The sequence below is a fragment of the Hippoglossus hippoglossus genome, chromosome 7, assembly GCF_009819705.1.
Source record: "Hippoglossus hippoglossus isolate fHipHip1 chromosome 7, fHipHip1.pri, whole genome shotgun sequence".
NCBI lineage: Eukaryota > Metazoa > Chordata > Actinopteri > Pleuronectiformes > Pleuronectidae > Hippoglossus > Hippoglossus hippoglossus.
Genome location: NC_047157.1, coordinates 2,667,705 through 2,683,931, shown reverse-complemented (window position 1 = coordinate 2,683,931; position 16,227 = coordinate 2,667,705). Strand labels below are relative to the sequence as shown.

The 16,227-nt window shown below is 39.3% G+C and overlaps 1 protein-coding gene and 1 long non-coding RNA gene across 3 annotated transcripts; both read left to right on the top strand.

Moving 5' to 3' along the window:
• Positions 1 to 6,555: 6,555 nt before the first annotated feature.
• LOC117765169 (tumor necrosis factor receptor superfamily member 14-like) lies at positions 6,556 to 15,204 on the top strand. Of its 2 annotated transcripts, none has more exons than XM_034591514.1 (6): positions 6,556 to 6,660; positions 6,761 to 6,856; positions 11,966 to 12,091; positions 12,211 to 12,369; positions 12,490 to 12,574; positions 14,878 to 15,203. In XM_034591514.1, the coding sequence occupies exons 1-6, from the start codon at positions 6,636 to 6,638 to the stop codon at positions 15,032 to 15,034; spliced, it is 648 nt and encodes a 215-aa protein (XP_034447405.1). In that variant the 5' UTR covers positions 6,556 to 6,635; the 3' UTR covers positions 15,035 to 15,203. The 2 variants fall into 2 exon arrangements, with proteins under 2 accessions (XP_034447405.1, XP_034447406.1); XM_034591515.1 differs by having other exon boundaries at positions 6,584 to 6,660; positions 6,764 to 6,856; positions 14,878 to 15,204.
• LOC117765197 lies at positions 8,998 to 9,662 on the top strand. The gene is made up of 3 exons (XR_004614526.1): positions 8,998 to 9,162; positions 9,477 to 9,565; positions 9,639 to 9,662. It is a non-coding gene; the product is annotated as an uncharacterized LOC117765197 (long non-coding RNA).
• Positions 15,205 to 16,227: the final 1,023 nt, after the last annotated feature.

The following is a 16,227-nucleotide window of genomic DNA, read 5'->3' as shown; positions in this document are numbered from 1 at the left end:
TTGGAAGAAAATAGTTTGGAAGACAAAAACAATGTTCTTTACAATGTTCTAAATATAATGAGCTGCTTAGTGTACGGGGGCGGGTAAAACAGCTTTGAAGGCCATATACAGTGGATTAATTAGATCAGTGGTTCTCAACCTTTTTTCAGTGATGTACCCCCTGTGAAATATTTTTTCAGCCAAGTACCCCCTAACCAGCGCAAAGTATTTTTGGTTGAAAAAAAGATAATACACAGCGCTGTGCCAAAGTAAACACTTATACTTTATTGAATATTTGTTAAATAACTATGTTTTAAAGGATTTTTGAATGGATGCTAATTTTAAATATATTAAAAAGAAATCTCACGTACCCTCTGGAGTACCTTCACGTACCCCCAGGGGTACACGTACCCCCATTTGAGAACCACTGAATTAGATCATCATTAGATCGTGGTTGTATGGTATATGGATCAGCAGCAAGCACATCTCTCCAAATATTTGATAGAATTCAATACCAAGCAATGAGATTATGTACAGGTGCTTATAAACCAACCCGACCAGCAGCATTACAGGTAGAGATGGGAGAAATGCCTCTAGATATGAGAAGGACTAAAGGAAAATGTACAGGGACCCAGTAAAGAACATCCAACACAGGAAACTTTAAAACCTTGTTGGGAAAAAGGAGAAAGATAAAAAAAGCTTTGGATGGACAGTAGCACAAAGAGCAACAGAACTTAACATAGCAGAATTAGACTTCAGTCCAACAGTACCATTAGCAGCAATAGCACCTTGGATACTACCTGATGCTAATGTAGATTTCACATTATAAAAAAATAAAAACAATGATGGAGAGGCTATTTTCAATTTGGATACAAAACAGGCACATATTGACAGTAACAGCAGTTATATCCAGGTTTATACAGATGCATCAAAGAATCTATTCAATAAGGTGGGAGTAGCAATTATAATTCCAGAATTTCATATTAAAATAGGGAAAAAGATCAGTGAGGGGCTCGGTATACAGGATAAATTATTGCAATAATGTTAACACTACAGTGGATAGAGGACACACGACCATTAAGAGCAATTATTTGTTCAGATTCAAGTTCAGCATTATCCAGGATACACAACAATCATTCAGACAAATACTTATACTAAATTCAAATGATGGAATTTAAACTCCATAGTATTTTATGGAGCTGGCACATATTGGTGTTAAGGGAAATAAAATGTCAGATAAACTTGCAAAGGAGGCTGTGGAGAATAGCTGCACTGATGCGTCAGTCAGCTTCAGTAAAGCAGAGACTAAGAGCATCATTAAACAGAGGTTGAAGGAAAGGTGGCAGACGCAATGGGAGCAAGACAGGAAAGGACGATAGTTTTACCAAATTCAAAGGAAAGTGGGAGAAATGAGATGGGCAGGAAGAAACAGGTCGAAGAAACAATAATATCAAGAGACTCACATTTGGACACACAGGACTAAACACTGCAGGAAGACATGATACAGAAAAATGTCATTATTGTGGGCAAGAGGAAACAGTTCATTTTATAGTACACTGTCCAAAATATGAGCAAGAAAGAAGGCAGCTACTCATAAACCTTGGCAAGTTTAAAGTACAGTTTGCTTTGAGAGATACCCTGCAAAATAACTGAATAAGCAAGTGTTATCGAATACTATTTGATTATCTTAGAAGTCAATTATAATTGAGAGAATATACGCTTTTTTAAAGAATAGATAATGTATTTATAAAACATCCCGCCAGTAAAACCTAAAAGAAGAAGGTTTCGTTTGAGTTTTGATGTCGTTTTGTTTATTTGTTATTGAGTCTGAATCAGAGGCTGCGATTGTGCTGACGAGCCGTCCCGTGGAAGGTGTCGGTGAACGCAGCACACGCAGCGGAGTTGAAGGAGTTTTGAGAACACACCCTGTCGAGAGCACGAGAGAACTAAAGTAAATTCATCACAGGAGTCAGAAGGAGAGAAAGATCAACGGCAAAAGCAATGAGAATGGATAGTAGCAGCCAGTCAGAAGAATGTAAAGTGATCTTTAGATTGAAGGAAGGACCCTTTCTATACAATGAAAGATCTCATGTTCACCCCCACATTTACCACATTTTCTAACTCCTCGACATGCAGCTGCAACATGTCTGTACCCCTGGCATTAGAAACATCGTAGGGGCAGCTTCCTATATGGATGAACTTTAAAAAGGACCAACATCCCAGAAACCCTCGTTCTGGGATGTGTTTCCTTAAAGGTTAATAACACCACTACTGTTGAGTCACGCTTAGCTCTGTCATGAAAAACTTTTAACCGACTTGCTTCAGTGATCTCTGCACCATCTACGCCCCTGACCAGCTATTTCAAGTGAGACCCCATAAATCACACCTTTCATACCAAATCCTTCCACTCGCCTCATCCCTATCACTTCCAGTGAAACAGCCTTGGCCAACTGAGTAGCAGACTTGCAAATCACGAGTAGTTTCCCATCTGCAAGAATCCTTGCATTCAGAATCTCACCCAGTTCTTCCCGCAATGCCCTGGCAAGCCGAATAGGGTTGAGTGAACAAAATCTCAAGTGTGGCCGTTGTTTGTTCTGGGTTGAATTCCCTCATGGTTGAATGGACTTATTGTAAGTCGCTTTGGATAAAAGCGTCAGCTAAATGAAATGTAATGTAATGGTAGTTGTGGTGCACCTATTGCTGGGAGTCGTGAGTTCAATGAGGGTGCAGCTGTACAGAGAGATGAATAAAGGGACTTCATATGCTGAGGCTGTTAAAGTTAATAAATGTGGTGAAGCGGAGGAAATGAGGAGGAATAAAGGGCAAGGCTCCCCTCCAGTAACACGTGTAACAGAAGATTCAATGGTAATAATGGTTACATTTCCTGGCCTTTATTGTTGAGGTATTGTGACATGAAGCAGACCAAAAATAATTCATATGTGGTTAGAAGTGTGGTGGAAACTGTTGAGAGGGTCCTAAGGGGGGTTTGAGCCATCTACACTTTACAAACATATGTTTTCTAGAGACGGATAGGTAAAAACTAGTGGAGGCCGAGCAGAGGATGATGATAATACTTAGACTGATTATGTTTCATGTCCTCCAGTGGAATGCCAGGAGTCTGGTGGCCAATGGGCAAGAGTTTAAAAGATTTGTAGATGCCTTTTAAAGAAAAACCAGGGTTAATATGTATACGAGAGACGTGGCTGAAACCCACTCTTAATTTTGTATTACCGGGATATGCTTGTCTGCGCAAAGACCGTAATACTTCGGGGGGGAGGATGTGCAGTATTTGTAAGGGAAGGAATTCAATACAGGAGGTGGATGTGCTATCAGAGCTTGAGTGTGTTGTGATAGAAGTATGGAGCTCAACAGGAAGATTTTCAGTAATACATTATTACAACCCTTGTCTCCATTTGGATATGGAAAAATTTTACGAAATAGTGGCTCCGGTGCGGTCCCTAGTGGTGAAGTCAGGAGATTTTAATGCCCATAATCCTTTATGGGGCAGCAAAAGTAAAGACATGAATGGTTCATTTTTAGAAGATTTCTTAGATAAGCATTTACTTGTCATGCTGAATGATGGAAGGCTGACAAGGTTTCATGTAAATGGTAGTGTATCATGCAAAGATTTAACTTTTGCCTCAGCTGAATTAGCTAGATGTGGGGAATGGGACGTTATGGATGGGTACACAATGGGGAGTGATCATTTTCCCATTTGGAGAAGGCTAACTGGGACATGTTCAAAGAGGGCGCACAGCATCGTCAAGGACAGCTCACACCCCAGCCACAGACTGTTTGCCCTCCTCCCCTCTGGTGGGCGCTACAGGGTCCTCCGTTCCCGGACCAGCAGGTTCAGGAACAGCTTCTTCCCTGCGACTGTCACCCTGCTGAACCCCCCCCCCCCCCCCCCCCCCCCCCCACACACACACACACACACACACACACACCTCCTCCAGTGACTGTACTTCCCCCCTCCACCCTGGCTTGGACTGCCACACACCCTCCTCCAGCCACTGAACATTTGCACTAGACTGTTATTTTTTTACTACTGTATTATCCCACCTATAGTGTATTCATATTTATATCTATTTATATACTTATCTTGCTCATAGTGTATTCATCGTAATTATATCATACCATACCTTTTAACTTACTCTGTATATAATATTACTACTACCTCATTCACTTCATTTCTCATTTTTATCTCACTTACTACCACCACTTATACTTACACCTGCACTTTATATACACTTATCATATCTACACTACCTACTTCTATTGCTGCTAGTCTTGTATCAATACTGTTCATATTCCATATCTATTTCTTACTGTACATATCTTATTTATTTACATATTCCAGTTTACATATGCACATACTCTGCACTTTTACTGCTTTTTTTGCACTTCTGGTTCGTTGTCTCAGTACTTGTACTCTGTGCAATGACAATAAAGTTGAATCTAATCTAATCTAAAAAAGAGCAAATCTCATTCGATTTGGGAGATGTTAAGTGAAAGTAGTGTGGAAGAGTGGAGTTAGTCTATAAGTCATGTTATAAGAAGAGTGGCTGAAAAGTAAATTCAAATGAAAGCAAATAGAAAAGAGAGGAAGATAGTGCCATGGTGGAATAGGGCTTGTAATGAGGCAGTGCAGGCTCGAAACAGAGCATACTGTATATAGGCAGCTGAGAAAGAGTCCAGTTGAGAGACATGTTATTGAAAACAAGAGGCTTCGAGCAGAGGCCAGGAGAGTAATAAAAAGGGCTAAGAAAGAAAGTTTCCATAATTTCTGCTGCTCTATGAGCACTTACACAACTGTTAAACAAGATTGGAGTATTATCGACAGAATGGCTGGGAATAATAGGGGGTGGCCTATTCCTGTTTTTAAGGAAGGAGATCAATAAGTCATGAATAATAGGGAGAAATCTGACCTATTGGTCAGAACTTTTCAGAAAAGACATAGTACCAGTAATGTGGGTAGAGAGGGGACTCTGAGGAGAGGAACAATGCTAGAGCATGAGGGACACAAACTAGAAGTAAACAATGATAATAGTGATGGGATAAATGTATTCTTTTCTATACAAGAGCTGCAACGTGCAATAAGGCGAGGGCGCAGCACCACCCCTGAGAGAAATGGGCTTGGATATCAGGTTTTCAAAACCATGGAAGTCTTATAGCATTAGAAGAGATGTTGTCTCTGATAAAAAGTGTGGGAACAAGGGTCAATCCCAGGAGAGTGGAAACATGCAGAGGTTGTGCCAATCTTGAAACCTGGCAAAGAAGGTGACAATCCTGAATCATATAGGCCAATTGCCCTTACAGTGGTAATCTGTAAAATAATGGAAAGAATGGTAACTGTTCGGCTTGTGTATAGATTAGAGCAGAGGGGATTCTTTTCTGCCTATCAAAGTGAATTTAGACCAGGTAGGGCAAAAATGGAGGCAGCCAGGAATTTAATGATGATGATCTATAGGGCTATGATCAGAACAAATTTTGATTATGGATGCCTGGCGTATGGCGAACCGAATGCTGGGAGTGTAGAGAAGGTAGTAGCAGGATTAATAAGGGTAATTATACCAGTTCTATAAGAAAATATGGATTTAGTGGAATCAGAGTAGGTGCCCTCTGTACGCTGGCCACCTGTCCCTCCATGGCTGTGGGCAGAAGCTGATGTGGATCTGTCAATTGAAGAATTATTGCAGAAAGGTGAAATAGGAGATCTGGCAGCACATGTAGACAGTTATCTTAAGAACAGATGGAGTAATTATATTAATATTTTCAGTGATGGTTCAAGGGATCCAGAAAGCAATAGAGTGGGGTTTGGTTCATACATCCCCCATGTTCAAATCTGTCAGAGTAGAAGACTACCAGATGGGATTTCATTTTTCACTGCAGAGTTAATTGCTTTATTGTGGGGCTGTGGTGGTGGAAGATGGAGGCTGGGATAAAGTTGTCCTGTGAGCAGATTCACTATCTGCCCTAGTGGCATTGGTGGGGGGAGAGAGAAATAGAGCTAGGCCAAATATAGTTGGGGAGATCTTAATGATGGTCTCTAAATTGGAAGCAGCGTGGTTTTTTATGGGTGCCAGCTCTTGTTGGGAGTGAGAGCAATGCCGTGGCGGATAGGGCAGCAAAGGCAAGTTTGGGCAGAAATACAGTAGATGTTCAAGTGCCAAATGGAAGGATGGAGGCAACAACCATGCCTTGAAAAGACGATATCAAATTGACAAGGTTAAGGCTCGGACATTGTGGACTAGCAAGTGGGTTGGTGCCTGTGACAACTGTGGAGTCCTGGAGTCTGTCCAACATATTTGTATATATTGTCCACTCCATGCCAAAGAAAGGAGGGAGCTATTTATAGCAATAGGCAATCTGGGTACTGAAAACTTTTCCATAAAAACACTGCTTGGTGATGAGATGTACAAGACGGAGAGAGATAGGGAAGTCTTGCACTCCCTTAAAACTACAAATTTATATCGCAAGATATAAACTGAGGGCATAAACTGCAGTGACGTTTCCCTACCGGTGGGAGGCAGTAATGCAATAAATAGTGCAGTAAATAGTGCCTCGTTTGCCGGAAAAGATGAAAAGAAGAAGAAGTTTAGAATCATTGTTTAGAGTCAGTGAATAACTTTCCAGCTTCACCGCAGTATGCGAACATGTTGTGGACGTCACTTGTGTTTGGTAGGAGCCACAGAGACCCTCGACTCGTTTTGCCGCTGAAACAAATGTTGGCTCAGTGTGACCACTCCCTTCATGTACATCCGCTGTTTGTTTTCTTCAGCAGGCCTCGTCGCTGTGTTCTCGGGCCCAGGCTCCTGTTGTGATACACAGGAGTATCGAACCCAGGCTGCAGAGTGCTGCCCAATGTGCCACGAAGGTACGAGACACTGCAGCTTCAACTCGTCATAGTGAAACAGCCCAGATTCTGGAACACGAGCGGCTCTCTGAAACCACAAACACGGCGTTCCAGTTTAACTGGTGATCATGGCAACTGTTGATTTGTTGGCCTGATGACGACGTCATTACGCCACCGAGCCGATTAGGTGTTCGGTGCGCTTCACCTTGAATGAAGCGTGTTTTACTCTGTCAGCTGTATAATGTCTGTATCATCATAAACTGCTATATCCTGCGCACAGACAAAGCAAAAGCCACAAATATTTCGCGTGCTTACTATTAGTGCGCGTTTCGTGTGCTCGTTGATATCCTGGCTGTGTGAAGCAAGAATACAAACACAAGTAATGAGAAGCCTGTAAGAGCTTTTCGTGTGTCATGGTTTGCTGGTTTGGTTTAAGGCGTTTTATTTAGTGTGTAGACACAACACAAATGGAAACCTGCGCACTAATCTTCACTAACTTCAAACTGCCATGGCAAAGTCACTCTAGAGACTACCAATTTATTTCCAGATTCTGTAACCTCTATGGTTCACTAAAATAATAGCCACACCTCATACAGATATCTTTGAAGATTTGTTTCTGTCCTCTGTTTCTTATTTCTCCTTTTCCTCATCAGGAACAGGTGGAAATACCAACACAATAAAAATACTGTATAATTAAATTATAACTAAAGCGTACATGGCCCAGTGGTTTTTAAAGGCTCCCCAGCTAATGTTAACCAATTAAAATATTAGCACATCACAAAAAAGCACATTTTATCCATGCGTGATACATCTGTGCTGTAAAGAGCAACTGAGTGTTGGCTAATTTTATTGATCACAGCTTGTCCCAATTGCCTAAATAATTAGTCTTTTGTCCCTGTGCAATTCAGTTTGCAAGTTACACACTCAATCACCATCTGATGTCTTTTTATGCTAACAATTCACACCTGGTGGTGGCAAAACCTACATATATGGATTTTTCAAATTATTTGTATTATTTAGAGCAGGAGTAGTATAGAAAAGAGAAGAAAATATTGTAGATATAGGATAGACTATTGCATATATTAGATATAGGGTAAATTTGAGTATCGATAGGCATAAATTAGCATAGGTTAATATTCAGATTAGTAACAGTATAGTCAGGGACACTTGTATATCTATACACCTATATATCTACATATACTTAAAAGACTTCCTGAGGCATAATGCCTATCCTTTTGGTTTATCTTCAAAAGACTGTTTTATTTTATAAAGAGGAGATGTGAAAATTACACCTTTAAGGGTAAGTAGTAGGCCTTGTCTTTCCAAACAATAAGGCACTGATGTTGAGTTACTAATATCATCATGGCCCTCAGATGGGCAGCTTCACTACGTATGCCGTAGAAGGAAGCAGGGCGAGTATCTCGCCAAAGTTGTTACCTCATCAGAGGAGGCAAATGACGTGTTTGTGGATTTCCATGCGAGTGAGCATGGAGGGCATTGTGGGATGGAGAAAACTGTGGACGCCATTTCCTTGCGGTACTACTGGCCTGGGATGGAAAAGGACATACGGAAATGGGTGAGCTTGATCAAATTTGGTCAGTAATCTCTGTGCATGGTGGTGTAAGTTAAACACACTTTCATATTCAATTGGTTTCTTTTATCATTTACTGATTTCTCAAATTATTCAGAATCGTGAAATTGGAGGGAAAAGTGTGGACATTGTCACACCAAAAAGCAAAGTAATTCATAAAGTCAACATCGACCAGCTGAGCAGGTATATTGAGCCCACGCCGTGTATCCCCCACAAATGGCTGACCGAATCTCCATCCAACATCTACCATCTACCATCTCCGTCTCAGCCTCATCTCCAGCCGCCTCACTGTCACCTGCCTCTCCAGCAGTGTGTGTCCCGCACAGTCTATTCAGACACTTTGCAAACAGGTAATAGCAAATTATGAGTAAAATTATCTTGCTAATGTTTATGCAAGTAATATGTCAATTTTCTTCTACATAGTGGTACAGATAATTTGGGCTGGGGAAAAGCCAGAGGTGTTGTGGAGCAAGATAGGTCCCTACAAAGTGTTTACACACAACCTCTGGGAACACCTTTGTCCAGATGAACTTGTGAAAGTGAGGTAAGCAAAGGTTTTGGCATTTGAAATTTGTATTGACATGTGGGTTCAAATTTGATTTCATTACAGATCATAAATGCATACCTCGTGCTTGCACTGAGGCATTTCACTGAGGCAGGCAAAGGCAGGGGCTTTCTACTGGAGTCCTTCCAAATGACTGACATTTGGCAAGGAAAGAACAAAGGACTGAGGAAGGTGATAAATGTGAATACACTGAATATCAGGGAGGATTTTTTTATTCATGTTCCTTCACTTGTAGGCCTATATGTTATTTTTCTTTGTCCTATGTTTATTTATTCTGCATCTTAATATTAGAGCAAATTGCTCCTGAGAAAACCTGTTTAATTTTCTGTGTTCTATATTGCATAAATGCAGGTAGATCCCCTGGATTATGACGTCATGGTTGGAGCTGCTTTCGAGCACCAACATTGGACACTAACTGTGGCTATAATCACAATATACAGCTCCTGTTTGAATAATTCCCTGTTTGCCTTTTCTAATTTGTCCAGGTGATGTATCCTAAACAGAGGCACTCCGTGTATGTGGATCCTTTTGGGGCACATGAGGACGCATTAAAAAAATGCAGTGCAGTGACCAGGTAAGGGGGGCCATGGTGTGGAGGGGGTTCATAGATTTTTGAACGTGGTATTAATTATTACTAGGCTGCACAGGGCTTTCATGAGGCAGCGAGGCCACAACTGCTCCCACTGCTCCTGTGAAACAGTTTCACACACTCCTCAAGAGGATGCAACCTCGTGTGGTGTTATTGTGTCTAAAGTAAGTGAACGTGCTTTGAATCAACCAGTTCAGAAATAAATGGTTGAACTGTTTACGCATCCCTGTATTTTCCACTTGTTTCTTGTTCCAGGTAGCAGACATGATTTTAACTGAAGAGGAAATAGACGTCATTTTTAATAAGCCTGCAATCATAACTCAGAGAATGCAGATAGGCCAACGGCTGATCCAAGAAACAGGTTGGTTTCTTATTTGTTTTTATTAGTTATTGTAAAACAAGAGCTATTTATTAGAAAAAAAGAAAATAACTGTTTAATGAACAGATGATTTGTCCAGCCTATGTCGAGTGTGTGGTGTGTATGACATAGATGTGCAATGGGTAAGGCAGATTTTAAGCATTTTCAGTTGATGCATGTCTTACTTATGGTACTGCCATACAGATTGTTTTCTCTACTTCCAGATTGCTTGTACACTGTGTGAGAGCTGGTTCCACTGCAGCTGTGTTGGGTAACCACCAGTGGATGGTCACTTTTATTGCCCACTGTTACGACCCGGCTCGATAGGAATGAGGTGGCAACATAAAACCAGGTGTTTTTGGTAAATTAACAGTTGTTTAATTTAGTTTAAACTTGGTTTTGAGGTTGTAGGACAATACAAGTAACATACGCTTAACAGAAAAACAAGCACAAGGGGGCTAGTTCAAATAAGAAAACAAATATAACAAAAGGACTCTTAAAAAAAGCTACACAAACTTTATTGTAAACCAAAATGCAAGGGCAAAACTCATTAAACAACAACACAACTAGTTCAAACAAAAGACATAAATTCTCTAATAACGATTCAACAGGAATATTATCTCATAATATAAATATAGCTAGTCTGACTCTCAGACAACAGGAATATTATCTCATAATATAAATATAGCTAGTCTGACTCTCAGACAACAGGAATATTATCTCATAATATAAATATAGCTAGTCTGACTTTCAGACAACAGGAATATTATCTCTTAATACAAATTTGATGGAAGAGCTAGTTTGGTGAGCTGTTCACACAGGACATACAGCTGGGCATAATTTATAGTCAGCCCAAAGTGCTTCATGCTGATTGGATGCTTAGGGAGGATGCCGCTCCAATCAGAATCTCCGTCTTTGTCTCCACCGCAGGCCAGGAAGAAGGAGGAGCATCTGGGGACTCCAATGAATACAGAAACACAGACACACGGACAAGGGACGGCTACAGCCATAACACCCATTGTGCATTTAAACATGTATAGTGTAATATGTCTTTTTTTAACTGGCTACGTACCACAGGCTTTTAAGGTAGCTTGATTGATTGATATAAATGTCAAAATAATAAAAGTGGAGATGAGTGTGCAGGTGTGCATTTGTGTCGAAAAGCTCTTACAGGCCTCTCATTACTCGTGTTTGTACTCTTGCTTCACACCAACCAGGATATCAACGAGCACATGAAACGCGCACTAGTAAGCACGCGGAAATATTTGAGGCTTTTGCTTTGTCTTTACGCAGGATATAGAAGTTTATTATGATGTCGGACGTGTGGTAAGCACAAGGGGCACAGCGGTGTCCAAATGTGTGAAGTATGAACGATAATTCCGAGTTTACGGTTAAGTTGTGACAACTGCACATGGTAAGTGGTTCACAGGCTTCACAGTCATTGGAACATAGAGGTGACGCTCCTCTTCGGCCTGATCAGTGGCGTAGTGGGCAGCGCCATTGCCATTACGTTAGATGTTTTTATGTGGACCACAGCACATCGATTCCCGTGGTGGGATTTTTTCACATTTATATTTAGCCCCACAACTAAGTGGTTTTGTCTGAAGATGATACTGACACAAAAAGGCACTTAATCGTTACTGATGTTTCCTGAAGTGTCCTCAATTGCCTGTATCACCACACCACATTGTTCGTGAAAATACAAAAAATATAGTTGTATTATTAGTATTTATCACTATTATAATTTGCCAGAGTTGTCATAGTTAAACAGGGTACTTTATTGGTTAAATGCGCCTATTGTAGGTCGCTTTGAATAAAAGTGTCAGCTAAATAATATGTAATGAGCTGCAGTAGTGGAATAATTGTGGAAAAGTATTGACACTGTCAGGAGTTCTGTCCTAACCCAGATGAAAAGAAAGTGGCTTGATGATAAAACAAAACCTGAGTTTATGCCAAAGTTAGCGGGTTAAGCCACTAATCCTGATCCTGTTGTGTTACAAGCATGAACATTGTGCTGTCTTCAACAGGCACCTTTGTTCAGAGTGACTGCACACCGTTGTCAGGCACACGCTGCAGACCCTGTGACAATGGGACTTATATGGATCAACCCAATGGTCTCAAGAAGTGTTTTTCCTGCTCTTCCTGTGTTGCAGGTACAGTCAGTCACATAACAAATATTTAACAAATTAACAGTATGGTCTGTAATTTAAATGTAAAATAAAGGCAGTATATTTTAATCATAATGATCATCAAACATTTATCTTTTTTTTAGATAATGGTCTCTTTGTCTGGCAGAAGTGTACAAACAAAACTGACACAGTTTGTGATGTGTTAAATGGATTCTTCTGCAAAAGTCTGGCTGAAGTTACAGGATGCAGTATGGCAGAGAAACACACACACTGTGCTGCTGGTCAGAGAATAAAAGAACCTGGTAATAAAAAAGTGTCTTGTTTGACATTTTTTCCCAGTCAGATAAATTCTGGATTTTGTTACTGGATGTTGGGTTCTTTAATGAATGTAATAATCCCACTTTTTTCCTTCTTTCTCTAAGGAACCGACAGAACTGATACAGTGTGTGAAGACTGTCTGATGGGCTTTTTTTCACATGATGGTGTGAAGTGCACACCTTGGACAATGTAAGACATTTTCTTTCTTTCCCACTGTGTTGGTGACTGTAGGCATTATGTTGCTATGGTTGTTTTTCCCTCTATCCCTTTGTCTGTCCCATTCTTCTGAACACGATTTCTTGAAGAACTCTTTTTTTTACAAATATTCACTCAAAGTTAAGGATGACTTTTTAGGTCACTCTGAGCTCAAAACCTTTTTTTGCCTTGTGAACACGTTATCTCAAGAACACCTAGAGAGAATCATTTCAAATAACGCTCAAATCTTCTCTCAGACTCACAAATTATCTGATTAGATTTGGGTGGTTAAAGGTCATGGTGGCCTCACAAAACATGTTTTTGGCATCTTGATATCTCAAGTCTGCCTTTAGGGAATATCCTCAGATTTTGACTAGAGGTCACCTGGACTCAAAGATTAACTGATTAGATTTCAGTGGCCAAAGGTCACATTGACCCCGTGAATCTGGAAATAAAACATATGTAGACTTTGACTGCACTGGTTGGCAGATGCATACATCCACATGGTGATAATTCTAGTTTTATTATCAAATGACTCTGATCAGTAGCTGATCAGCTGTACCCTGAGGTTTATCATAATCAGTGTGAGATGTTCAGAAGGGTTAGAAATTAAAGGAAATAACTTGAGAAACATATGTACTGGAAAAATTAACTAAGTATGGTTGAAACCTATGTTGTAGTTGAAAAGTAAGTTTTATGACCTGTATCTACATACATATACAACCTGTCCAAATACTTTATAGCCTGAACTGTTTTATGGTCTGAACTGTGTTGACCTGAAAACTGTCAGACCCTTTTTATCACTTATTTACTCTCCAAAGAACTGAATGTATGTCTGCTTATCTCCAAAGGAAACATATGTAAATCAGTTGTCTGTGTTTAGATTCCTCTCTTAACCTGCGCCTACAGAACCAGTCTGAACTGGTTCTGAGAGACAGCCTTAGTCCTCCTATATAAGATCCTTGCATTTGAGTGTCCTGCATCTTCACTCTGAGATCCTTGTGACTCTCTGTGTTGATCCTTTCTGCAGAAAGCCCCTATTAAAATACACGTAGATAACTTTGGTGTTTCCAGCCTCTTGTATTTCCAGATTTCCATCACACATAACAAATGCAGATGCTTCTGCATGGTTGCATGGCAGAGTACAGTAACCATTTACATTCACTCATGCTCTGTGGCTTGTTTAGAAAGACTGAACAGGCCCAGTTGATTCTGGTCTTGCACTGAAAATATCTAAGTGGCTTTAAAAGAGGTTTAATTGTTGGCACAGATCAGAAATCAAGCTCACTCGGCTGGTGTTTCAGTAGGAACAGCCACTGATGTGACACATGTATTTAGATCCATGGGAAATAAGTCTACAGGTTCGGAAATTGTGTTAGACAAGTGCATATTTGATGAGCGTGATGCTCGTGCCTTAGTGTGATATGGAAGAAAAAAAACTGAAAAGCAACTCTTCCTCAGGCAGGTCATGATCAGACTGTGTCAGCAACAACAGTCCGTCACCTGTTACATAGACATGATATTATAGCAGGGCTGCAGTGCATGAAGAGGAATTTACATGTTAGACTGCCATGGTGCTACAGAGATACTGAGAAAAGGAAACCTATGGGATTACATATATTAAACATGGATACGTGGATATGTGATCAAAGTGCATGTTTCACTTTTAAACTTAGTATGATTTGACATGTGAAGTTAATGTGTTTTTACTTTTTTCAACTTGTAAATATTGATACATTACATCGATTTATAAGATCTCTTGAGTCCTTATACAAACAAAGCTTAAACACTGGACAAAAAGCCACTACAGTTTTATCACTGTGGGGTTCTGGAGAAATACAATTTCTGGGGCTTTGAGAGTTTTTAATTATTTGCTAATTTGTGCCTACTTTATAAAATTTTGAATGGTTTCATCTCAATTCAGTGACTTTGACTATTCGATCCTCACTGTTATCCTCTGTATAAGATATATAACGGTATAAGACAACTTAAAGTCTGTTGAAATGTGCTTGGCAGTGTTCTCAATGAGTTCTGTTCCTTTTATTTATTTATATTCATTTTACAAACATCTTTTGATGTGCTTTAGTGCTTGTATTATATTTTGTGTTCATCTTTGTATAATTTTGTGTTGTTACTGACTGTGTTGCATTTCTATTCTTACCTGTAAAAAGATGCAGATGTGAACAAGCTTAAAGCTATAATCTGGTACAGTGCATCAAATGGTGAAATTTATTTTTAACTGTACATGGTCCCTCTCAAATTGAGTAAAATAGTGTTTGACTTCTCTTATCCAACAGTTGCTCAGAAACCCAAGTTCAGGTCAAAGATGGCGATCCACGTGCTGATGTCATTTGCTCGAGTGCATCAACAAATACTTTTGAGAAATTTTTTTGTTTGGCTTTGTTACATTTGTTTTTGCATGTGACCACAATAAACCCTTTTTGCTTCAACTAAATGCCATTAACTCTGCATTATGGCCCGAGCACATATTCAATAATTAACACATTCCACTAACTCGCATCATTTGAAATAGGCAGCTAGACTTCTGACTAGGTGTTTTTTGGGTCAATGACAAATTAAATATCTAATGATGTAAATTTTACAATTCTGACTTTTCAAACTGCTTAAATTAATTACTTTACTGTAGTCAAACATTTGTAATGATTAGTATTATGTTATATTTGTATTATATTTTCCCACAATTTGTGAATCTTTTTGTATCCCTTGCACCACCTGACGATTATGAGTTATGCTACCTGACAACTGATAAGAAATATGCTGAGTAATTGCATTTTTATTTTAAAGATGGACATGTGTTTTAGTCATCAGTACCTATTGAAGGTTTTTAGAGGAAAACAAACTTGAAAAAAAAAAAGAAGAGGTAAATTTATCAGAAACAGGACACTTGACATTAATAGAAAATTCAGTGCAGCAACTGGAATAGGCAGTTAATTAATTAGGTGCACTAATGGATTCGGAAATCTTGGATGGATTCTTCTGAACAGGCTTTGGTCAAGTCTTAGTTTAATACACTAGAAACATGCCTAAATCCACTGAAGAATAGAATCATAAATATCCAAATTCAAAATTAAGATTTTAAAACAGATGCATATTAACTGGAATCTTTCAAACATTTAATTAACATGCTCTGGCTGTGAGATCCCTTTGAGCACCACAGTTGTACAGTAAATAATGATGTCAGCAATGGAACTAAGCAGTTGTGATTCCTTTAATGTATCCAGCTTTTATTTGTTATAAAAGGTGAAAAAAACAATAAAATATTATTTAAAAAAATACACCCGATTGAATGCCTTCACCCTGACTTTGGCCACTAATTAAATTTTTATCAATATTTGAGAGAGATGTACACATTTTGCCACTTGGTGAAAAATGTTTCTTGGGTTCCTCTGGCTACTTCTGACTGTTTCTATTACCTCTCATATTACTACTATTAACTCATCACTTCAAAACTAAATTCCATTGTTATTAAATAAATGTTTGACACATTAAAGAAATGCAAATTGCTGGACAAACCTTTTTAACTCAACAGCTATTAAAACTGGGATTTGAAAAATGTGGATTATTTGAAAAGTGTCACTCATGAAATAAATTGACATAAATCATAAAAATCTGCAGATTTGTTGGGA

Coding starts and splice junctions, on each gene's coding strand:
- LOC117765169 (XM_034591514.1), top strand. CDS start 6,636: ATGTTGTGGACGTCACTTGTGTTTG. Junction 6,661..6,760: donor GTGGACGTCACTTGTGTTTG/GTAGGAGCCACA, acceptor TGTTTTCTTCAG/CAGGCCTCGTCGCTGTGTTC. Junction 12,575..14,877: donor AAGTGCACACCTTGGACAAT/GTAAGACATTTT, acceptor CTTATCCAACAG/TTGCTCAGAAACCCAAGTTC.